This window comes from Chiloscyllium plagiosum, unplaced genomic scaffold (assembly GCF_037043375.1).
Source record: "Chiloscyllium plagiosum isolate Xiang-an unplaced genomic scaffold, Cpla_swu_hap1 HiC_scaffold_30, whole genome shotgun sequence".
Lineage (NCBI taxonomy): Eukaryota > Metazoa > Chordata > Chondrichthyes > Orectolobiformes > Hemiscylliidae > Chiloscyllium > Chiloscyllium plagiosum.
In genome coordinates, this window is record NW_028270168.1 from 50,526,994 (window position 1) to 50,552,709 (window position 25,716).

At 41.3% G+C, this 25,716-nt stretch overlaps 1 protein-coding gene across 7 annotated transcripts in view; it reads left to right on the forward strand.

The window, feature by feature from the left end:
- adgrb2 (adhesion G protein-coupled receptor B2) overlaps window positions 1-25,716 on the forward strand; it is an 805,995-nt gene that overhangs the window by 503,204 nt on the left and 277,075 nt on the right. For all 7 annotated transcript variants that reach the window (XM_043717943.2, XM_087976927.1, XM_087976929.1 and 4 more), the window contains 2 exons: window positions 7,669-7,768; window positions 14,998-15,041. In XM_043717943.2, coding sequence (XP_043573878.1) covers window positions 7,669-7,768; window positions 14,998-15,041 — 144 coding nt within the window. The remainder of the gene's footprint in view (window positions 1-7,668; window positions 7,769-14,997; window positions 15,042-25,716) is intronic.

Consider the following 25,716-nt stretch of genomic DNA (forward strand, 5'->3'; position numbering starts at 1 on the left):
AAACGGAGGACTGGGAAGCTTTTAAAGAACAACAGAGGATTACTAAGAAGGAAATACGCAGAGAAAAAATGAGGTATGAAGGTAAACTGTCCAAAAATATAAAGGAGGATAGTAAAAGCCTTTTTAGGTATGTGAAAGGCAAAAATAATGGTTAAGACTAAAATTGGGCCCTTGAAAACTGAAACAGGGGAATATATTACGGGGAACAAAGAAATGGCAGAAGAATTGAATTGGTACTTCAGATCTGTGTTCACTGGGGAAGACACAATCAATCTCCCTGAGGTAACAGTGGCTGAAGGACCTGAACTGAAGGGAATTTATATTTGCCAGGAATTAGTGTTGGAGAGACTGTTAGGTCTGAAGGTTGATAAGTCCCCGGGGCCTGATGGTCTACATCCCAGGGTACTGAAGGAGGTGGCTCGAGAAATTGTGGATGCGTTGGTGATTATTTTCCAGAGTTCGATAGATTCGGGATCAGTTCCTGCAGATTGGAGGGTGGCTAATGTTGTACCACTTTTTAAGAAAGGTGGGAGAGAGAAAGCAGGAAATTATAGACCAGTTAGTCTGACCTCAGTGGTGGGAAAGATGCTGGAGTCTATTATAAAGGATGAAATTACAACACATCTGGATAGTAGTAACAGGATAGGTCAGAGTCAGCATGGATTTATGAAGGGGAAATCATGCTTGACTAATCTTCTGGAATTTTTTGAGGATGTAACTCTGAAAATGGATGAGGGAGTTCCAGTAGATGTAGTGTACCTGGACTTTCAGAAAGCTTTTGATAAAGTCCCACATAGGATGTTAGTGAGCAAAATTAGGGCGCATGGTATTGGGGGCAAAGTACTGACTTGGATTGAAAGTTGATTGGCTGATAGGAAACAAAGGGTAGTGATAAACGGCTGCATTTCAGAATGGCAGACAGTGACCAGTGGGGTACCGCAGGGATCAGTACTGGGACCGCAGCTTTTTACAATAAAAATGTTAATGATATAGAAGATGGTATTAGTAATAACAGTAGCAAATTTGCTGATGATACTAAGCTGGATGGCAGGGTGAAATGTGATGAGGATGTTAAGAGATTACAGGGTGACCTGGACAAGTTAGGTGAGTGGTCAGATGCATGGCAGATGCAGTTTAATGTGGATAAATGTATGGTTATCCACTTTGGGGGCAAGAACAGGAAGGCAGATTACTACCTAAATGGAGTCAAGTTAGGTAAAGGGGCAGTACAGAGAGATCTGGGTGTTCTTGTACACCAGTCAATGAAGGTAAGCATGCAGGTACAGCAGGTAGTGAAGAAGGCTAATAGCATGCTGGCCTTCATAACAAGAGGGATTGAGTATAGAAGCAAAGAGGTTCTTCTGCAGCTGGTGAGACCAAACTTGGAGTACTGTGTGCAGTTCTGATCTCCAAATTTGATTAGATTAGATTACTTACAGTTTGGAAACAGGCCCTTCAGCCCAACAAGTCCACACCGACCCGCCAAAGCGCAACCCACCCAGACCCATTCCCCTACAGTTACCCCTTCACCTAACACTACGGGCAATTTAGAATGGCCAATTCACCTAACCTGCACATTTTTGGACTGTGGGATGAAACCGGAGCACCCGGAGGAAACCCACGCAGACATGGGGAGAACGTGCAAACTCCACACACAGTCGCCTGAGGTGGGAATTGAACCCAGGTCTCTGACGCTGTGAGGCAGCAGTGCTAACCACTGTGCCACCGTGCCGTGAGGAAAGACATTCTGGCTATTGAGGGAATGCAGCGTAGGTTCACGAGGTCAATTCCTGGAATGGCAGAACCACCTTACGCTGAAAGACTGGAGCGACTGGACTTGTATACCCTTGAGTTTAGAAGACTGAGAGGGAATCTGATTGAGACATATAAGATTATCAAAGGATTGGACACTCTGCAGGCAGGAAACATGTTTCTGCTGATGGGTGAGTGCCGAACCAGAGGATACAGCTTAAAAATACGGGGTAGACCATTTAGGACAGAGATGAGGAGAAACTTCTTCACCCAGAGAGTGGTGGGTGTATGGAATGCTCTGCCCCAGAAGGCAGTGGAGGCCCAGTCTCTGGATTCATTTAAGAAAGAGTTGGATAGAGCTCTCAAGGATAGTGGAATCAAGGGTTATGGAGATAAGGCAGGAACAGGATACTGATTAAGGATGATCAGCCGTGATCATATTGAATGGTGGTGCAGGCTCGAAGGACAGAATGGCCTACTCCTGCACCTATTGTTTATTGTCTTAATGGTAGGGTGCTGAGGAGTGTTGCCAAACAAAGAGACTTTGGCGTGCAGGTTCATAGGTCCTTGAAAGTGGAGTTGCAGATAGACAGAGTAGTGAAGATGGCGTTTCGTACACTTTGCTTTTATTGGTGAATGAATATATGAGTTGGGTTGTAATGCTGCGCTGTCCAGGACATTGGTTAGGCCACTTTTGGAATACTGCGTTCAGTTCCAGTCCTCTGATATAGGAAAAGTGTTGTTAAACTTGAAAAGGTTCATGAAATATTTACAATGATATTGCCAGTGTTGGAGGGTTTGAAGTAGAAGGAGAGGCTGAATCGGCTATTTTCCCTGGAGCATCGGTGTGACCTAATTGAAGTTTATAAAATCATAAGCGGTATAGATAGGGTAAATAGACAAGGTCTTTTTCTCAGGGTAGGAGAGTCCAAAACTAAAGGGCATAGAACATAGAACATTACAGCGCAGTACAGACCCTTCGGCCCAGGCCTGCGCCAACCTGTGGAACCAATCTGAAGCCCATCTAACTTACACTATTCCATTCTCGTCCATATGCCTATCCGATAACCATTTAAATGCCCTTAAAGTTGGTGAGTCTACTACTGTTGAGGCAGTGTGTTCCACGCCCCTACTACTCTCTGAGTAAACAAACTACCTCTGACATCTGTCATATCTATCACCCCTCAATTTAAAGCTATGTCACCTCCTGCTAGACATCGCCATCCAGGGAAAAAGACTCTCACTGTCCAGCCTATCCAACCCTCTGATTATCTAATATGTCTCAATTATGTCACCTCTCAACCTTCTTCTCTCTAACGAAAGCCTCAAGACTCTCAGCAAGTCCTTTTAAAACCTTTCCTCCATACTGGGCAACATCCTGGTAAATCTCCTCTGATCCCTTTCCAAAGCCCCCACATCCTTCCTATAATACAATACTCCAAATGTGGCTGCACCAGAGTTTTGTACAGCTGCAACATGTCCTCATGGCTCCGAAACTCAATCCCTCTACCAATAAAAAACTAACATACTGTATGCCTTCTTAACAACCCTTGCAATCTGAGTGGAAACTTTCAAGGATCTATGTACCTGGATACCGAGATCTCTTTGCTCATCTACACTACCAAGAATGTTACCATTAGCCCAGTGCTGTTTATTCCTGTTACTCCTTCCAAAGTGAATCACCTTACACCTTTCTGCATTAAGCTCAATTTGCCATCTCTCAGTCTAGCTCTGTAGCTTATCTCTGTCTCTCTGTAACCTACAACATCCTTCGTCACTATTCACAACTCTACTGACCTTAGTATCATCCGCAAATTTACTAACCTATCCTTCTATGCCCTCATCCAAGTCATTTATAAAAATGACAAACAAAAGTGGACCCAAAACAGATTCTTACAGTACACCACTAGTAACTGAACTCCAGGATGAATATTTTACATCAATCACCACCCTCTGTCTTCTTTCAGCTTAGCCAATTTCTGATCCAAACCGGTAAATCACCCTCAATCCCATGCCTCCACATTTTCTGCAATAGCCTACGGTGGGGAAACCTTATCAAACACCTTACTGAAATCCCTATATACAACATCAACCAGTTTACCCTCATCCTCCTATATGGTCACCTGCTCAACGAACTCAATACGGTTTGTAAGGCACGACCTACCCGAATCATCTTACTCCTTTCTGGATGATTATAAAACCTATTTCTTATCACCTTTTCCAACACTTTACCCATAACCAAAGTAAGGCTCACAGGTCTATAATTTCCAGGGTGTCTCTATTCCCCTTCTTGAACAAGGGAACAACATTTGCTATCCTCCAGTCTGATGGCACTATTCCTGTAGACAATGACGACATAAAGATCAAAATCAAAGGCTCAGCAATCTCCTCCTTGGCTTCCCAAGAATCATAGGATAAATCCCATCAGGGCCAGGGAACCTATCTATTTTTACACTCTCCAGAATTGCTCCTTGTGCACCTCAATCCCGTCTGGTCTAGTAGCCTGTATCTCAGTATTTTCCTCGACCACATTGTCTTTTTCTAGTGTGAATACTGATGAAAAGTATTCATTTAGCGCTTCCCCTATATCCTCTGACTCCACGTACAACTTCCCACTACTGTCCTTGATTGGTCCTAATCTTACTCTAGTCATTCTTTTGTTCCTGATATACCTGTAGAAAGCCTTAGGATTTTCCTTGATTCTTTCTGCCCATGACCTCTCATGTCCCCTCCTGGCTGTTCTTAAATCTTCATTGGTTAACTTGGAACTCTCAAGCGCCCTAACTGAGCCATCACATCTCATCCTAACATAAGCCGCCTTCTTCCTCTTGACAAGAGATTCAACTTCCTTAGTAAATCATGACTCCCACACTGGACAACCTCTTCCCTGTCTGACCGGTACACACTTATAAAAGACCCACTGTAGCTGGTTCCTTGAATAAGCTCCACATTTCAATTGTGCCCATCCCTTATTCCTTGAATAAGCTCCACATTTCAATTGTGCCCATCCCATCCTATGCATCCTAAATCTTGCCATATCGCATCGTAATTGCCTTTTCCCCAGCTATAACTCTTGCCCTGCAGTACATACCTTTCCCTTTCCATCACTAAATTCAACATAAGCGAATTGTGGTCACTATCACCGAAGTGCTCACCTACCTTCAAATTTAGCACCTGGCTGGTTTCATTACCCAGTACCAAATCTAGATTTAACCTTGACTAAATAGATTTAAGGTGATAAGGGAAAGATTTAAAAGGGACCTAAGGGGCGACTTTCGACACAGCATGGTGGCCTATGGAAGTGGTGGAAGCACGTACAATTTGACCATTTGAAAGGCATCTGGATGGGTATATGAATAGGAAGGGAGGAGAGGGATATGGGCCAAATGATGGCCGAAGGAACCAGATTAATTTAGGATATCTGGTCAGCATGGAAGAGTGGACTGAACGGTCTGTTTCTGTGCTGTATGACTCTGTATATTAGAAGAGCTGAACAAAATGAAAAGACAATTCAAGATGTTCATCCAATTTAACTTCCAGTATAGCTGACATCGTGAGAAAGGGCAAATACATCTGCAATCTATTGTTATACATGTTCAATCAAATCTCAATTATATCAAAAAAGCCTTTTCATTACCAAAACATTCAAAAATCAAGCAAGGTTTCCTAGCCAATTCAGCTAGTTAAGGTACTCACTGTTCAGTACTGACAGGTTTGATTAGCAATCTGTGCTCCATCAGACCAATTGGAGTGCAGATATTACAACTACCTCACTGAGAGAAATTAATTAGAGTTCAGGCTCCTGCTTTCAATATATGGTATATCAATAGTTAGCTGGATCTTTTCCTCACTCAACTACCACAATGCATATGTGGTCGTTGAGTGAGGCAAAGATCAAGGTAACTATTTTCTTGTTTGCACAAAGTGAACAATAAGAGAAGATAACTTCTGTACGTCTGGATCTAGGTCCTTCAATGAATCAAAGTTTAAAGGAAGAGAGGAAGGCAGAACATTTATAGAAAATGGCAAATCAGAAAAATAAATCATACACAAAGGACAATGGTCATGTTGATATTTTCAAAATTTAATTTGGGTAATGAAAGTATCAGGGAGACAGTAAAAGACCCACCAGAATGAGCTTTAAATAATAAACGAGGCTCTGGTTCAATTAGTCTCAATTATTAATTATGTATTTATTTTATTAATTACATTAATAAGGTGGCATGGCAGTCACATTGTTCAAGATACTGTCCTTTTACCTCATCTCATTCAAGATAGATTCTTCAGTGTTTCTCAAATAAAAACTGGTTTTAAGCAGGCTGAATGCAGCTTTTACTGGATGTACAGAATTGACTCTATTGTGGTATTATTTTATGTTGATGGAGTTTGCCAATCTCAAAAAAAGGAAATGTCAGGGATAATGTTTTGGCTAAGCCTTATTATTGGAAGAGTATAGAGGAGACTTCCTTCTGCAGCTGGCCAAAAATTATCACCTCTGTAATTGAACAACTCCAATAATTTGCAGTACTCTGCTGCATTTTCCTGAATGACTACTTTTAATAATTTGGGTTTCAGTTAGTCCTTCTTGACAAATCCCTTTAACTGAAAATAAAATGAATCCATCCTCCATCATCGTATGTGTGATTAAAATAAATAGTAATTCAAACAAAAAACTTCCTCAACAATACTGGATCAATGGTTGTGAAAGTCATTTCTGGTATTTCATAATTACATTCCAGTTTTCAGTCATCAAATGAAAATACAAAATAAAATCTCACTCTATGATATCTGTTGTCAGTTCAATAAATAGCTGATTGATGCATGATCCTGCAGTGTCAATCACATTTGAAATGCAGCTCCCTACAAGGTTTGCTGGTATTATAGAGACCAGTTAGCACCAGATATCGGAGTTTTCTCAATCACTGCCTAATTGGAAATTATTCTCCCAGTGAGCTGAAGCTCAGTGTGAGTTTGGATCCTAAAATGTTAGCAACAACACTGGGGGAATTATCTGTGGCATATTGATGTCTTCTTTACAGTTAAAACTGATGCTGCCACATGCTGGATGATAGGTTTCACATTCATGTAAATCACAGTACAATTGGATTATTTTCTTGTTATATATTTGTACTGTCTGATCAATGAGTATAGGACGAAAGTGCACATTTCCAAGAAAGGTTAATTGAGTTGCTGTGCTTGTACTATTAGTGAGCCCTAAGGGTGAAGTAAAAGGTTTCCCCTGTGTTAAGTGATATGTAGCTTCCATTTTCTTGAGACTAATGTTAAAGATGCATCTTTTTGCTGTGTCAGGAACCTGTCTGTGACCAGCATCATGCCAACATCAGTTATCTGTAAAGAACAATTTACAGATAACATTTCTTTGATGGTGGTTGAATTAAATAAATTCAGATTGAGTAATCATGACTGTATTCATAAATTGGTTGCATGCAAGTGAATTGAATGTGTCTGTGTGAATCTGCTGAAGAGCTTCTATGCATGAATGAACATGCTATCCAATAGACACCAAAAGAAGCTTAGATAACCTTTGTATCCTGTTTTACAGTTAAAATCTCAAAAAAGACAGCATGTACAGCAGGCTTCTATTGGCAAATACCACAGAATGAAATCATTACCTTGTCCATATATGTTTTTATAAATATGTACCTTAAATAATGTCATAATATTGTTTCATGTAAAAGATGAGCAAGATAATGAAATTCAATGGCTATAAGAAATATACATCATTACCCCTTGGCTTGGATCATGAATGAATTAGATTTCATGACTCTTGCAGATCTGCAACATGGTCTACATACAGTTATATTCCAGGCATTGCACATAGTCTGACAGTATTTCAACAAGCTTGCTTCCCACTTCTTGTTAATTTATACATGTCAATATCTGTCTTTTTTCCAGAAAGTCAATGGCAATAAATTCCAAAGTACTGACAGTAACAGTGAGGCCGCAGCCTAAGGCTTCCGAATCAATTGTTGTAGAGCTATCGCATCTTATTAATGTACGTAATATTATTATTACATTCAGCCATATGTGTGTATGTTATTATTTGAAACCAAAGACAATTTGGCCCCTATTAAAAAAAATCTGATTTATAAGAACCTTTTCAAATATTAAGTAAAGTAATATTAGTAAGCTTATTTTAATTATTCTGTATGTTGAAAAAAGTTATATTATTAAAATATAAAAATGAAATGTTATGGACCTAAAGGTGAATTGTAAGCACAGAAACATTGTTCAATAAATAAATACAACTGTTTATTAGCTAGCTTTAGTAGGCAGGACAGGCTTAATTTATTTCTACATTGAATGGTTTCATGAATTTATAATTGTGCTAGCACCGTTGTAAAACATCAGTAGCAGAAAAGTGTTTCTAATTCTGGTGGAGACTTTGCATTTCAAACAGAACAGCAAGCAGAAAGTACTAGGCTTTACAGTAACATTTTGCAAGCAGGAATTAGGGCTATAATCACCTTAAGTATTCATCAGCGGAAAGGGAAAAATACCCCAAGCTTTATCCTTTTGCCTTTGTAAGGAAATACTTGTGTAGATGTTGGGTGAGGAAAGGACTGACATGCATACACATATGCGAACATTAAGAAATAGGAAAAGAAGTAGGCCATTCAGCCCATGTGTGCTTACCATTCAGTAATATGGCAGATCTGTTTGTGTTTCTAATTCCACATTCCCATCTACACATCCACCCCCCAACAACGTTTGTTTCCCTTGCCTAACAAGAATCTATCTCTACTTTGTAAATACTCAATGAACCCATTTCTGTCACCACCTGAGGCAGAGAGCTTCAAAGTTATACAACTCTTTATTTCTGCCCTTAAAGGATAACACCTTTTTTTAAAAAATAAGAACAGTGCCTCCTACTCCGCACTCGCTAACAGGAAGAATTATTGAGTGGAATCTTATAAATATCTGAATGATATGGGCCATGACATCAATCATGCAAGAGGTCCAACAAGGCCTCTCTCAAGTTGTCAGGAGCAACTTGCTGTGCCTTTATGCAACTGTCAGAAATTAAGTTGTTTCATTCCTGCTAGGTAGGGGTGAGTTACTTGTTAACGGCTGTCTTAATATCGTTTGCTGAGATATTTGTATCATCGATAGTCACAGGTGAGGTGCCGGAAGACTGAAGGTTGGCAAACGTGGTGCCACTGTTTAAGAATGGCATTAAGGACAAGCCAGGGAACTATAGACCGGTGAGCCTGACCTCAGTGGTGGGCAAGTTGTTGGATGGAATCCTGAGGGATAGGATGTACATGTATTTGAAAAGGCAAGGACTGATTCAGGATAGTCAACATGGGAAATCATTTCTCACAAATTTGACTTGAGTTTTTTGAAGAAATAACAAAGAGGATTGATGAGGGTAGAGCAGGAGATGTGATCTATATGGACTTCAGTAAGGTGTTCGACAAGGTTCACCATGGGAGACTGATTAGCAAGGTTAGGTCTCATGGAATACAGGGAGAACTAGCCATTTGGATACAGAACTGGCTCAAAGGTAGAAGACAGAGGGTGGTAGTGGAGGGTTGTGTTTCAGACTGGAGGCCTGTGACCAGTGGAGTGCCACAGAAATCGGTGCTGGGTCCTCTATTTGTTGTCCTTTACATAAATGATTTGGATGTGAGCATAAGAGGTACAGTTAGTAAGTTTGCAGATGACACCAAAATTGGAGGTGTAGTGGACAGTGAAGAAGGTTACCTCAGATTACAACAGGATCTTGACTAGATGGGCCAATGGGCCAAGAAGTGGCAGATGGAGTTTAATTCAGATAAATGTGAGGTGCTGCATTTTGGGAAAGCAAATCTTAGCGGACTGATACACTTAATGGTAAGGTCCTAGGGAGTGTTGCTGAACAAAAAGACCTTGGAGTGCAGGTTCATAGCTCCTTGAAAGTGGAGTTGCAGGTAGATGGGATAGTGAAGAAGGCATTTGGTATGCTTTCCTTTATTGGTCAGAGCATTGAGTGCAGGAGTCGGGAGGTCATGTTGCGGCTGTACAGGACATTGGTTAGGCCAGTGTTGGAATATTGTGTGCAGTTCTGGTCTCCTTCCTATCGGAAAGATGTGAAACTTGAAAGGGTTCAGAAAAGATTTACAAGGATGTTGCCAGGGTTGGAGGATTTGAGCTATAGGCAGAGGCTGAACAGGCTGGGGCTGTTTTCCCTGGAGCGTCGGAGGCTGAGGGGTGACCTTATAGAAGTTTACAAAATTATGAGGGGCATGGATAGGATAAATAGACAAGGTCTTTTCCCTGGGATCGGGAAGTCCGGAACTACAGGGCATAGGTTTTTAGGGTGACAGGGGAAAGATATGAAAGGGACCTAAGGGGCAACTTTTTCACACAGAGGGTGGTACATGTGTGGAATGAGCTGCCAGAGGAAGTGGTGGAGGCATTTGTATGTGTATATGAATAGGAAGGGTTTGGAGGGATATGGGACAGGTGCTGGCAGGTGGGACTAGATTGGGTTGGGATATCTGGTCGGCATGGAAGGGTTGGACTGAAGGGTCTGTTTCAATGCTGTACATCTCTATAACTCTATCTTGCACATTTTGCATCATTAATTTGCAGCTTCCCATCTTACCAAATGCACCAAATAAACTCGACACTGAGAATTCGCGACATGGAAATCAGAGCAGGCACCTGACAATTTCAGCTCACCACTTGCTGCAAAGAGCCTCCATGTTGGTCATCAGGCACCAACATCTCAGGGCACACTCAATGGGCAACAGCCGCTCACTGCCTATGTCCACAAACATTGGTATCTAACATGTACTGGCCTATATGAACCCTCATAGCACATCTGCTAACAACCTACAGCAAATTTGCGTACTTCAATGCTGCACCTCAGGACCTCCATCATTGCAAAAGTACAGTAGGTACAAGGTTTACACCTTATGGACTGGAAAGGCTGTATCTCAGACTGTTTGTTTGCTCTTAGTGTTCACTCACTTTGAGTCTACCTGAATGCTCACAATATCCCTGCCTTACCTTGATTTGACTTTTTTTGCACCTTACCATTCAGCCAAGAGATACCAGGTCCAGAATACTGTTATCTTGCCTTGCTGTTTAGTGCAGACACAATGCCAGGAAACTCATCATGGTTGTCAGTAGTCTGTGTTAAATCAAGGAAGTTAGCTTTCAGTCAAGAGGTCTTGGCACAGTAATTAAAGGACAACCTCTGATACTAGTGCAGAGCCTTGGATATTGTCGGTGCAGCAATTCAGCTCTTTTTCCTTCTGTGGGACCTCAGAGGGACCTTCAGAATCGCAATCTCTGGGACTGGACATCAATGCAGCAAAAAGTGTTATCATGCCAGTCTCCCTGCACAGAGCCTCAGAGTGCCAACCAGCTGAGGTGGAACTTTGCATCATTCGGGCATTCAGAGTCATGATCCTCTCTCCACGAGGAGTTAGAAACTGAATATCAGGCAGCTACCTTCTCTTCACTCTTTCTGTCTGTAATGGGCTGCTTTTCTCTTGGAGTGAGAGAAAGCCAGCCCATTAAAAGTGGGGACACAGCTGTTACATTTTTTCCAAGTGAGGAAATTTGCCAAACAAATGAGTAGACAGTGCAAAGGACATACAGAGTTAGTGTTGTTGGAGGGTGGATGATAGCAAGTGAGTGAAGATGCTGCAGGCAGTAGTGACAATGGGAGGTGGCTATAGCAGCAGAGGTAGAATGAGTGTGAGATTCCAGACAGATGATGGTGGCATTTATGCTGGCAGAGTGGAAAAGGTGATTGACCCTCTTCCTAAATTGCTGGGCATTCCTGCAGACAGCTGAAACTTGGCTGACCCAGTGGTGCCCTCTAACCACATCGGCATTCACTGGTATTGTGACCTCCTCTGTTATTCCTGATGACCGGTGAAGTCCTATGTCGACATCCATCCATTAGGATCTCTAGGTCACTGTTGTTATGGACTAGGCCAGACTACTCAAAACATTCTTAAACAGGCAGTCCAGACTGTAACTTTGCAATTTGTTTTGATAAGTATACAGTGAAAATTACCTGGTGTAAGTTAGCTAGTTTAACTACCAGGTTTTAAAATAGACAAAAATTTATTCACAAAATTATGGGATGAAACACAAAGAACAGAATATAGAATACCTACAGAACTCAGTCTATCCAGACTAGACTTTATTATCCTGTTCCAAATATACACAACAATCCCCATAAACAAACCCCTTAAACACAGTAAAAATGAAACAGTGACTTACAGGTCGAAATTAGAAGGGCAGAAGGAGAGAAAATTTAGCAGCCTGTTCACACAAAACCCACTGCTGAACTGAACTAAAAACCAAGAAGTCAGCCTTCAGGACTGACCACTCCTCATTCATTACACAGGTTACTTCTAAAACATGAAAGCTTTGGCCTAAGGTCTCATCTGTTTACGTATAAACAGAAAGGTCTCCAATAGGCTTTTCATCTCTGTACCAAACCAGTCAAGTCGGAGCCCGGACTGTTTTACGACCCTTCTGAAAAAAAACGAAGGACACTATCCTTGATAAAAGGAACAGCTTTCAGAAAAAGAACCAGCTTTGTGACACTGTCCACACAGTGCGACACCAATTTTCCCCTCTGTGTCATGACTACATGTTAGGAACCCTGCAGTCAACTCCAAACTAATAGTGCATGTCCAGGTGCTCAATGGTCTTATTTAGATGGCGCTGGTGCAGAAGGTTCCAGTCATAACCTGACAGTGGCAAATTATTCTGGGAATGGTGAGTGGTAGAATGGGGCAAGAATATTCCAAGAGAGGCACCATAGTGATAGGCTATGGTGAGAAAACTTGCTGGGCCTCACTGAGAGAAAGGCTCCATGAAACTCTTCAAAATTGATACATATTTTTAAAAAAACAAGATTCCACCCATTCATTTCAAATCCACTTTCTGGAGACCATTCAAGATCTTACACACTTCAATCAAAACACCCCAAACTCTTCTGAACTGTTTGGAAACAAGGCTGTCCAACCTATCTTCATAATACAAACCAGTTATTTCAGGTATCAATCCAGTAAAGCACCTCTGAACTGCCTTTAACACATTTATATTGTTCCTTAAATAAGGGGACTAAAACTATACATGGTATTCCAGATGTGGTCTCATCAGTGCTCTATATTATGAAGCATAACATCCTTATATTTATATTAAATTCCTTGTGGAATAAAGAAGTCTCATTAATCAGAGCATTGACACTCTGGCCAATGACTAATTGTAACGCCTGCCCTGCTCTGATTACAGGGTGACCTAAAAATCCAGTCCTACAGTCATAGATAGATTCAGGGTTATTTTCAAATTAATGATTTTCTTTGATACTTATGTTTCTTTTGCGCTGTGTGCACAGTTGGAATATGACATAGATTGGAGTCTACGAGAAAGGATTCTCCACTTCTCACTCCTTGCACACACAAATACTGCACATTGGGATGTAACCCACAGCCTTTGAGTATTCGTATGGACCAGGCCAGAACCCCCCTCACAGCATTTCAAGAAGGTAGCCCAGACTCTAATTTTGCTAGTTGCTTTAAGCAGGTATAGAGCAGGTATCCCATGAGTGATGTAGCTGGTCTAACCATTTAGTTTTAAACAAAACAGAATTTATTTACAAGATTACCAAATGAAATACAAACAAAAGAGAACAGAATATAGAATAACAACCTGTTCAAAAGCCCAACAGATTATCCCAACTAAATGATGCTGTTCCAAATATTGCAACAATTTTGAGAAGATTTGTAGCTCAAGTTGAGGTTCTGGATGTAGGCTTGCTCGTTGAGCTGGAAGGTTTACTTTCATGAAAACAAACCTTCCAGCTCAATGAGCAAACCTGCATCCAGATTTGCAACAATCGTCATAAATAGTCCTTGGCAAAAAAGGAAAATGCAAACACATGGTCTTACAGGAGAGAGAGAGAGATGACAGCGGGATTCAGCATGGAACACCTTACCTGTAGCTGTTTCTTGGACCAGCAGCTTCAAAACTGACTGACTGACTGTTTTCAGCGAACAGCCAGACTGCTGAAACCTAACCCAAACCAAACCAAAGAAATGCTAAGCTGGGAGAACTGGCCACTCCCCTTTCATTGTACAATTGTTTTTTTTTAAACTTTAAAGCCTTTTCCTGATACAGTATACGTTAGCTATAATCAAACAGGCCCTAAAACCCTTCAAACCTGGACTTTTCAAAATCGCTGCTTTTACAACCACTCTGGGGGAAAAAAGCCAAGGACAGTATAACCTTGTTAAAGGAGCAGCATCATCACAGTATGCATGCATCTTAAGTAGAAATTCTTCCCTTTCATCTCTAGGGGCTAGATTTGAATGCAGCCCACCCTAGAAGAGAGAAAGAAAATCAGACTTACTGGAAAAACTCATTTGGTCCAGCAGCATCTGATGAGAGAAAGCAGAGTTAATATTTTGGGTCCACTGATCCTTTTTCAGAACTGCTCTAAAGAAGGGGCACTGGACTCGAAACATTAACTCTGTTTTCTCTCCACAGATGCTGCCAGACCTGCTGAGCTTTTCCAGCAATTTCTGATTTTGTTTGATTTCCACCATCCACAGTTCGTTGTTTTTTTTTAAGATATCAAAGCCCTCTTTCTCTGACAGTTGCAAGGATCTGAAGTTAAATGAGGCTAACGAATCAGAATACAAATTTAAACCAGTTACAAATCTCCCATGATCTAATTTAGTGACAGAGGGTCTTGACGGGCTGACTGGCTAATCCTGTTTCTATTTTCCTACTTTGGCATTAAATCTCAATCAAGGGGGTAAAAAGGATGATTGCTGTGTAAAAATACCCTATTATGTCATTGAGCATGTTGATTTGGACCACATTGTCAAGACTCTCTTAAATGGGTTTTGCCTCCATTCACAGTTTGTGTTCTATCCAACATGGGAATAATTGATGTCAATGCTAGATCTAATGTTGAAAGATATTTCAATTGTGAACAGTGACATTTTCTTAAAAGAAAAAAAAATATACCATTTAAATTAGCTAAAGAGACAACAGATGGTTAACTATTGCATTTAAACGTTCAGTTGTGCTGATAATTATGAACTATTCTAGTTGTGTTGTTTCAGCATATGAATCTAACAGAATCACTCACTTTTATTACAGGCATTTAGTTTTGTGCCACATCCATTTTTTTACATATGTTACTATGCTACAGAATGGTATATATTTATTGTATATATGTTTTAATTCTGATTATTACAGGGAACATCCGATGCACACTGTGTTGTTTGGGATGACTCCAAAATGTAAGTGCCAAGAGCAATAATTTTTACCAATTTCCACGGTTCAACATTCAAATGTTTATGTTATTTATCGAGCATTATTAAGAATGAGATTCCATATAAAATGTTCATGAAAAACTACTTGTTGTGATTGATTTTGTCTTCTGGATTATTTTTCATGTTGCTGCTGAGTAACTGTGGTTCACAAAGATTGAGAATAAAAATTAATATTAAAGTTATTCCCGATTTGTTGAGTATAGACTTAAAAGTTAAACCTCTCATCTTGAGAACTCCTTTTTCCCAGAATCAACCAAGTGAACTTTGTCTGAACTGCTTTCATTGCATGTATATCCCTCATCAAGTAAGTAGAGCAAAACTATATGTGTTGTCCAGGCGCAGTCTCACCATTACCCTGTTCAGCTACATCAATACTTATGCACTGTATTACCCTTGCTGTAAAGGGTAATTTAACTTCGTAATTATTTTATTTACTGACCTGCTAACAAATTTAGGATTCATATGTAAGGGACCAGAAGTCGCCTAGCCTGTAGTATTGTGCAGTCATTTCTATTATCCTATCAAAATGGACAACCTCTTATTTTGCAATGCTATACTCCATCTTCCAGATATTTTGGCCTACTCTTTACCCTATATATATCCCTTTGTTGAATCTTTGGCTCATATTTTTGCAATGATGAAGACTCTGTTGGGAAAAGTGACCCATAATTGCAGTCCCTCCCTGATCATGGCACTTGAAGATTTTCACATGGGCACGAGTAAGGTAGGGCCAGGTTTTGTGTATACCCATTTTATTGAGGCAGTTGGCCATTTAAAATCAGCTGAGAGAGTTGAGGAGGAGTGATGATCAGGTGCCCGTGGTTGATTAAGACATTGGTTAACATTGCTGAGATAAGCTTTGGAATGTATAAAACTGGAGAAGAATGTACCTAAAAGATGTATTAATCTCTCAGAACTGTAAAGTTGCCACAAAGAAGAAACAAACCTGGCAAGAACTGTCAAACATGTCTAGAAATATCAAGAAGTGTCAACTCTATCAAAAACTGCAAAAATATTTTCTTTTTTGTGAGAGTGGTTTTCTTAAAAGAGCATCATCTATAAAATAGAACTTTAAGCAACAGAATTTTATTTTTCCTCCTGCCTGCTTGGATATAAGTGGAAACAAGATATGTTAGTATGATAGCTGAAGGAAGAAAGAGTGGAACTATGAGTTGGCACCAAGTTGTTATGGGGTCCCAAGGGGCTTGCGTGTAGGGTCTAAGGTCATAAGTGGAGTATGTGGTGATGAGGGAGTTGTGAAGAGATGAGGGCTGGAGTAATATTTTTCCTCTCTAATTTTTGGCAGAGTACTGGAATCCTGAGGCAGGTTCTTTGCGCTGTCCTCCTTGATGACGAGAAGCTTTCTCAGCTCTTCACAAATCACCCAACCCAACCTCCAATCCATCCCAGCACTCACCCTCTTCTTCTTAAGCCCCCCCAATGTAATTTAAATACAAATTAATAATGAAGGAAGGAAAATCACGTGAGAGTACAAAATGTACCACTACAAAGGATTAGAAATAGGCCAATTAATGTACTGTTTGATCAAAGGCACAATTAATATATTGTTTTATAGGTCATTTTTTAAATCATTCAGAAATTATTAATTATGATAAATGCCAGAATAGTTCATCATTCATCTCAGTATCAAATGAAAAAGCAAAGGGACTTTACTTTAAATATTAGAAAGGGACTAGAGGCCTACTGGTTCCAAGCCATCAATTATATACCCCTGCTTGGCCACTGTCTGAAATTGGATCAGACCGTTTGCCATCTCAGCATATTATTTGACTCGGAATCAGACTTGCAATCCAGTCCCTGAGGTTGAGATATAAATGGACACAATGTTCCTGGAGGTGGTTACACTGCAGCTTTAGGCTGTGGAAATAGACAGTATAAGGGTGAAGAACTGATCAGTAATGCAAAAGCCCCTTTAATAATCTCACTCTTCAATAAATACTTAGTTCTGTGGAATTCAGACAAGCCAAGCCAATGATGCCGTACAGTTGTGTATTGTTTGGTGGGGGGGAAGTTTGGGGAAACAATAGTGTTAAGGAATTCTGACAGATGGGTGTTTTTTCAAGTTTTTTTTCCAAGTGTGTGTTTCAATGTAGGAAGAAGGTCAATGACCAGTGTAAGTGCTACTATCATCTCTCCATAGCTTACACACGCTCTATTTCCATTACTGCACCCATTTCCCAACAAGGCTAGTGCTGTCCTACTCTCACTATTGCCTACAACATTTTACCTCATTTGCCGTTACCCATCCCAAACTCAACACCAGTAACTCTGCTAACCCTCTGCACTGCCTACTCACTCGGTAAATTTCTCTATTTGTGCCAAAAATGACAGCTGTGCCATCCACTTCCATTCCCCTTCTGCTTCTCACTCCAAGAACAAATAGCCCACAGTAGAGCAGAAAGCATCAAGATGGATGATGGCCTGAAGTGCACAATGTCCAACATGGACTTCTTGGAGTAAGCAGCAAGTTCGAACTTCCATATTGAGAATTCATGGCATCTAGTTTGCTCGGATGGAGGGAGGGATTCAGAAAAGAAGCTACATATTAATAACATATGAGTCAAGATGTGCTGTTAATAAGGTTGATAAAAACTAATAATCCACCTTACTAGACAACTCATCACAACACCGGGAACTCACTGGTGAATCTTCCCACTAACGTCTTGAGGGATACCATTGGCCTCAACTAGATTTGTCATAGAAATATAGTGGCTACAAAAGCAGGTCAGAGTTTTGGAATACTCTGCTAAGTAATTCATCTTTTGACTCCCCCAGGTCTGTCCACAAGGCACAAGTCAGGAATGTGATGGAATTATTACCATATCCACAAGCATTCACGCCCTCCACCACCAATTCCCAGAAGCAGTAGTGTGTACCATCTAAGATGCACTGCAGAAATTCACCAAAATTCTTTAGACAGTATCTTCCAAACCATGATCACTTTCATTTAAAACAACGAAGACAGCAGATACACGGGAACACCAGCACCTGCAACTTCCACTCCAAGCAACTCACCATCCGGACTTGGAAATCTATCACCATTTCTTCAGTCGCTGAGTCAAAAATCATGATGTTCCCTTCTTTAGAGCATTTTGGGACTACTTACAGCACATGAATTGCAATGGTTCCAAAAGACAGCTCACCACCACGTTCAAGGGCAACTAGGAATGGGCAATAAATGCTGGCCCAGCCAGGACCCAATACAGCTGGCAGCATAACCTCCCTGTTTTTAAACTCCATCCTCTAGCAGTAAAGGAAAATATTCCATTTGCCTTCTTAATTACATATTGCACCTTTTGTGATTCATACACAAGTTCACCTAGGTCCCTCTGCTCAGCAGCTTGCTTCGTGTTTTCACCATTTAACTAGTAGTCCATTTTGCTGTTATTCCTACCAAAATGGATGACCTCACATTTACCAACATGATACTCCGTCTGCCAAGACCCTTGCCTACTCACATAACCTATCTATATCCCTCTGCAGACTTTCAAAACCCTATGGACACTTTGCTCTACCACTCATCCTAGTGTCATCTACAAACTTTGACTCACCACACTTCGTTCCCAACTCCAGATCATCTATGTAAATTGGAATTCTTAGGATTTTGCCCAATCAAGGCAATTAGTAGGTCAGACTAACAATAAACACAGCAAAATTGAATTCAGCTTTACAGTGTTTGCATATAGAATCAGAGCTGTACTGGATGGAAACAGACCCTTTGGTCCAATTTGTCCTTGCTGACCAGATGTCCTAAATAAATCTAGTCCCATTTACCAGCATTTGGGCCATATCCCTGTAAAACTTCCTATTCATATACCCATCGAGATGCCTTTAAATATAGCCTCCACCACTTCCTCTGGCAGCTCATTCCATACACGCACCACGCTTGCCCCTTAGGCTCCTTTTAGGTCTTTCCCCTTGCACCTTAAACTTATGCCCTCTAGTTCTAGACTCCACCACCCTGGGGAATAGACCTTGTCTGTTCACCCTATCCATGCCTGTCATGATTTTATAAACCTCTGTAACGTCATCCCTCAGCCTTCAACACTCCCGGGAAAAAAGCCCCAGCCTATTCAGCCTCTCCCTATAGCTCAACACCTCCAACCCTTGTAAATCATTGTAATTTTTTTCTGAACCCTTTCAAGTTTCACAACACCATTCCTATAGCAGGGAGACCAGAATTAAATGCAATATTCCAAATGGCCTAACCAATGTCCTGTACAGCTGCAACACGACCTCTCAACTCCTGTACCAAATGGTGTGACCAATAAAGGAAAGCAGACCAAACGTCCCTTCACTATCCTGTCTACCTGCGACTCCACTTTCAAGAAACTATGAACCTGCACCCCAAGGTCTTTTTGTTCAGCCAGACTCCCCAGGATCTTACCATAAATTTTAAGTCCTGCCCTGATTTGCCTTTCCAAAATGCATTTTTATGTAAACTAAATTCCATCTGCCACTCCTCAGCCCATTGGCCCATCTGATCAAGGTCCCATTGTTCTAAGGTAAACTTCTTCGCTGCCCACTACACCATCAATTTTGATGACATCTGCAAACTTACTAACCATACCTTCTATGTTCATAGAAGTATGAAGGGGGTTAAATAAGGGTAGTGAGTTCATTGGCAAGTAGCCACATAGGAATATATTGGGGAATGGCTGGTTTAATAGGGCTGGACTGGGTACTAAATATTAATAGAACATTGTTGTGGTCTGTTCGCAGAGCTGGAAGTTTTTGTTGCAAACGTTTCGTCCCCTGGCTAGGCAACATCATCAGTGCTTGGGAGCCTCCTGCGAAGCGCTTCTTTAATGTTTCCTCCGGTGTTTATAGTGGTCTGTCCCTGCTGCTTCCGGTTGTCAGTTTCAGCTGTCCGCTGTAGTGGTTGGTATATTGGGTCCAGGTCGATGTGTTTGTTGATGGAGTTTGTGGATGAGTGCCATGCCTCTAGGAATTCCCTGGCTGTTCTCTGTCTGGCTTGCCCTATGATAGTAGTGTTGTCCCAGTTGAATTCATGTTGCTTGTTGTCTGCGTGTGTGGCTACTAAGGATAGCTGGTCGTGTCGTTTCGTGGCTAGTTGATGTTCATGTATGCGGATTGTTAGCTGTCTTCCTGTTTGTCCTATATAGTGTTTAGTGCAGTCCTTGCATGGTATTTTGTACACTACATTCGTCTTGCTCATGTTGGGTATCGGGTCCTTCGTTCTGGTGAGTTGTTGTCTGAGCGTGGCTGTTGGTTTGTGTGCCGTTATGAGTCCTAGGGGTCGCAGTAGTCTGGCTGTCAGTTCCGAGATGCTCCTGATGTATGGTAGTGTGGCTAGTCCTTTTGGCTGTGGTATGTCCTCGTTCCGTGGTCTTTCTCTTAGGCATCTGTTGATGAAGTTGCGCAGGTATCCGTTTTTGGCGAATACCTTGTATAGGTGTTCCTCTTCTTCTTTTTGCAGTTCTGGTGTACTGCAGTGTGTTGTGGCCCTTTTGAATAGTGTCCTGATGCAGCTTCGTTTGTGTGTGTTGGGGTGGTTACTTTCATAGTTTAGGACTTGGTCTGTGTGTGTGGCTTTCCTGTGTACCCTTGTAGTGAATTCTCCGTTCGGTGTTCTCTGTACCATCACGTTTAGGAATGGGAGTTGGCTATCCTTTTCTTCTTCTCTCGTGAATCGGATTCCTGTGAGTGTGGCGTTGATGATCCGGTGTGTTTTTTCTATTTCCGTGTTTTTAATGATTACAAACGTGTCATCGACATATCTGACCCAGAGTTTGGGTTGAATTTGTGGTAGGACTGTTTGTTCTAACCTTTGCATAACTGCCTCTGCTATGAGTCCCGAGATTGGTGATCCCATGGGTGTTCCGTTGATTTGTTCATATATCTGGTTGTTGAATGTGAAGTGTGTTGTGAGGCACAAGTCCAGTAGTTTAATAATGCCGTCTTTGTTGATAGGTTCAGCGTCCTGTTTTCTGTTCTGTATGTCCAGTAGGTTGGCTATTGTTTCTCTGGCTAGGGTTTTGTCAATCGAAGTGAACAGTGCCGTCACGTCGAATGATATCATGGTTTCTTCTTTGTCTATGTGTATATTTCTGATGATGTCCAAGAATTCCTGTGTTGATTGTATAGAGTGTTTGGATCCGCTGACCAAGTGTTTCAGTTTCTGTTGTAATTCTTTGGCCAGTTTGTATGATGGTGTCCCTGGCAGTGATACTATGGGTCTGAGTGAGATGTCTGGTTTGTGTACTTTAGGTAATCCATAGAATCTGGGGGTGTTGTTGCTTTCCGGTTTCATTCTTTGTACTATAAACACCGGAGGAAACATCAAAGAAGCGCTTCGCAGGAGGCTCCCAAGCACTGATGATGTCGCCTAGCCAGGGGACGAAACGTTTGCATCAAAAACTTCCAGCTCGGCGAACAGAACCACAACAACGAGCACCCGAGCTACAAATCTTCGCACAAACATTAATAGAACATAGAACAGTCAAGCACAGTACAGGCCCTTTGGCCCTCGATGTTGTGTCGATCTTTTATCCTACTCTAATATCAAACTAACTTACATACCCTTCATTTTACTATCATTCATGTGCCTATCCAAGAGTCGCTTAAATGTCTAAAATGTATCTGACGGTACTACAACTACTTGCAGTACATTCCATGCACCCACCACTTTCTGTGTAAAGAACCTACCTCTGATATCGCCCCTAAACCTTCTTCCAATCACCTTAAAATTATGCGCCTTATGATAGCCATTTCTGCCCTGGGAAAAAAATTCTGGCTATCCACTATCTATGCCTCTCATCATTTTGTACACCTCTGTCAAGTCACTTCTCATCCTTCTATGCTCCAATAAGAAAAGCCCTAGCTTCCTCCACCTTTCTTCATAAGACATGCCCTCCAGTCCAGGCAGCATCCTGATAAATCTCCTCTGCACCTTCTCTAAAGCATCTACATCCTTCCAAACAGAACTGGACACAATATTCCAAATGTGGTAGAACCAGAATTTATAGAGCTGCAGCAAAACCTCGCGATTCTTAAACTCAATCTCCCTGCTAATGAAAGCCAACACATTATATATCTTAACAACCCTATCTCTTCCATAATTCTCATAGAAACCTTGGGTATGTCCCATCTGGCCCAGAGGACTTATTTATCCTCATGTTTTTCAAAATTTCCAGTGCATCCTCCTTCTTAACATCAACCTATTTAAGCATAGCAGCGTGTTTCACACTGTCCTCACAATTGACAAGGTCCCTCTCAGTACTGAATACTGAAACAAAGTATTCATTAAGGATTACCCCGACTTCCTCTGACTCCAGGCACATGTTCCTTCCACTTGTGGTACTAGCAGCAATCTTGAGGTTAAGTGTGAAAATATGAACTTAATATGTTCATTGTTCAGTATCTATAGTTATTAGGGCAAACAATTGCTGATGAAATCACTTCTTGATAAGATATGGCATTTTTGTTTGTGCAGTGGTGAGAAAGTTATAACAGTTCAATTGCACAAATCATATGCTGCTCACCTCAACATGTTCTTGTACTCAGTACTCATCTATAAAGGAGAGGATAACAATCTGGCTAGGAGGGCGAATAGCTGTTAACGGAGACTGTTAGCCACTGGCAAGGTAATAGCAGACTATGTGATAACAAGGAGACAGTGAGGATTGCAGATGCCTGATTAAGAGTATATGCTCAAAACGTTAACTCGCCTCTTCCTCGGATGCTGCCTGACCGGCTGTGCTTTTCCAGCACCACATTTTTTGACTGTGTGATAACAAGGCCTAGTATGTGGCATTGGGAGCTAGGACATAGGAGAGTTCAGGCCCTAAAATTATTGAACTTGCTATTGAGTCCAGAAGATTGCGGGGTCTCCAAGCAAAAAATGTGCTGTTGTTTTTTCAGCTTATGCTGAGCTTCGCTGGCACACTGCAACAAGCCTGAGACAGAGATATTGGCAAGAAAACAGGGTAATGTGTTGAAGTGGCAGGCAACTGGAAGCTCAGATCATTTTGTGGTCAGAATTTTGGTGTTCTGTGTAGCAGTCACCCAGTCTACACTTCCTTTCCCCAGTGTAGAGGAGACCACATTGTGAGCAATGAATGCAGTAGTCTAGATTGTGTGAAGTGCAGATAAAGTGCTGTTTCACCTGGAATGGATGTTTGGGGACTTGGATACTGAGGAGGGTGAAGGTAAATGGACATTTGACGATTGCAGGGGAAGGTGCTGTGGGGCTGTGTTGGGATTGAAGTAAGAGTGGGCCAGGGTTCCCAGAGGGAACGGTTCTTGTGGAAGGCAGACGGGGGCGGTGGGGAAATATGTGTCTGGTGGTGGCATCTAGCTGGAGGTAGCAGAAATGATGGCTAATGATCTTCTAGATGTGGATGCTGGTGTGATGATAGGTAAGGACAAGGGGAATCCTATCGTTGTTGCGGAAGGGAAGAGAGGGTGAGGCAGAAGTGTGGGAGATGGGCCCTGTCAACAACAGAACTGGGGAATCCTTGGTTGAGGAAGAAGATGGACATTTCAAAGCCTGTCTCGTTGGCATCATCGCAAGATATGTGACAGAGATGAAGGATCTGGGAGTATGGAATAGAATCTTTACAGAAAACAGGGTGTCAGGATGTATTGTCCAAGTCACTGTGAAAGTCGGTAGATTAATAGTGAGTATTTGCTTTTGATTGTGTTACTACATTTTTAATGCTTCTCATCTCATGATTTTGTGTTAATTTAGAGCCATATTTTTCTCAACATGGCCATGAAAAGCTTTCATTGAAGAAGCTCATCAAAAAGCAGGAAGCAGCATTGCTTTGATAATTGTTCAGTGCAGGCTTAAAATTTCAATTTCAATTTTCCTGAAGAAGGGCTTATGCCCGAAACGTCGATTCTCCTGTTCCCTGGATGCTGCCTGACCTGCTGCACTTTTCCAGCAACACATTTCCAGCTCTGATCTCCAGCATCTGCAGACCTCACTTTCTCCTTAAAATTTCAATTCCTCAGCACTGGAAGCTGTTAGCTTTCAAAATTGTATCTCTGAGAGACAACTTGGATCATAAATAAGTGATAAACATTTCCTGTTTGAGAGCAGAAAGCAAGTTTGGAGTAAAAAATTGCAATCTGTTGAATTGTTAGCACATTGTCTTAGCTGCTATAAATTGAGATAAACATTTCTTATAAGTGTCTCAAAGTCCTCTCTTCTACCTCTGCTGCATGCTTAAGTCGATTGGTCAAAAACAACTGAGAAGACATTTGTTCAAAATCCCTTTGCCAATGATGTTATAAATTCAGAACACAGTCTACACACTAGCTTTGATTAATAATTTAAAACAAAGGCAAGATGAACAGGAAGTGATTGAAACCATTAATTCGGATCAGCCACCTCAATAGCTTGTTCCTGCTTTTCTTCCCATATCCTTTGATTCCTTTAGCCCTAAGTGCAATAACTAACTACTTCTTGAAATCATTCAATGTTTCAGCCTTGACTTTTGTCTGTGGTAGTAAAGTCCACAGGCTCTTCATTTTCTGGGTAAAGAAATTTCTTCTCATCTAAGTTTACTATAATTTACCATAACAGCAGCTTGATAAGACCCTTCATTGGCAGCATACATTCAGAAAACCAGTTGTAATTTCTAGGCCAGAATAAATTAAAGCAATTCACAAAAGATGAACATGATCCACGATTATATAATTTATTTGTCAAGGCTTAGAAAAATATAGTACATTATATTTCTTGTAGTTGCTCTAAGAAATATAGCATACTTCAAAGTGGTTCACAGCCAATGAGTTAGTTTTGAGACATATCACTGCTTATGCATAAGCAACAACCAATTTGCACACTACAAAATAAAATAACTCTACAGGACAACATCCCATCACCAAGTTGCCCTTCATTTACTCATGAACAGACCTTGACTATAGTACTGCCTCACACACACAGTCAGGCCTGACACTCAACCCTTTTATGTCGGCTAGAGCTCCCTGATTGGGGCTGTTGATCTGGTCCAATCAGGGAACTCATTCTATGAGGTCCAGCTGGCTAGCCTCATTACAGTAACTACATCCTTCCCCCTCTCATTCTACAGACATAGACCAGTCCATTTTCTTTGAGAGCCCCTGGGAATTATTAGTACCAGCTCAGGTTCCTCCGCCTAGATACCCAACATGGGTAGTGTGCATTGCAAGGGAGGTCACCTCTTGCACCAGGAGCATTTCTGTAGAGTTTCACTCCCTTCTTCTGGAGACAGCTACTGTCATGTCCATCTCTGATTCCGAGGACTCACCAATACTTGACAGAGAGCTGAATCACGTGTTCCAGCAGCATTTCTGGACATTCCGAAGGGCAGGGCATGTTTTGCTCTCATGCTTTTGCAAATTTGCAGCTTTCAAATAGTCTACAGGCTTATTCAGGATCATTGCATTTATCTGAACTTTAAATGTCTATGGTTCCAATGCATGTCGACCATACCTCTTACCCATATCGGGCCATTTCCATGATTCTTAGACCAATCTTTGTGCCCTATTTCAAACTGTCTCTCTCACTTGGTGGAGTATCATGCCCTGATGAAGGGTTATGTCCAAAACTTGCTTTTCCGATGCTGCCTGACCTGCTGTGCTTCTTCCACCGCCACACTTTATCGACCCT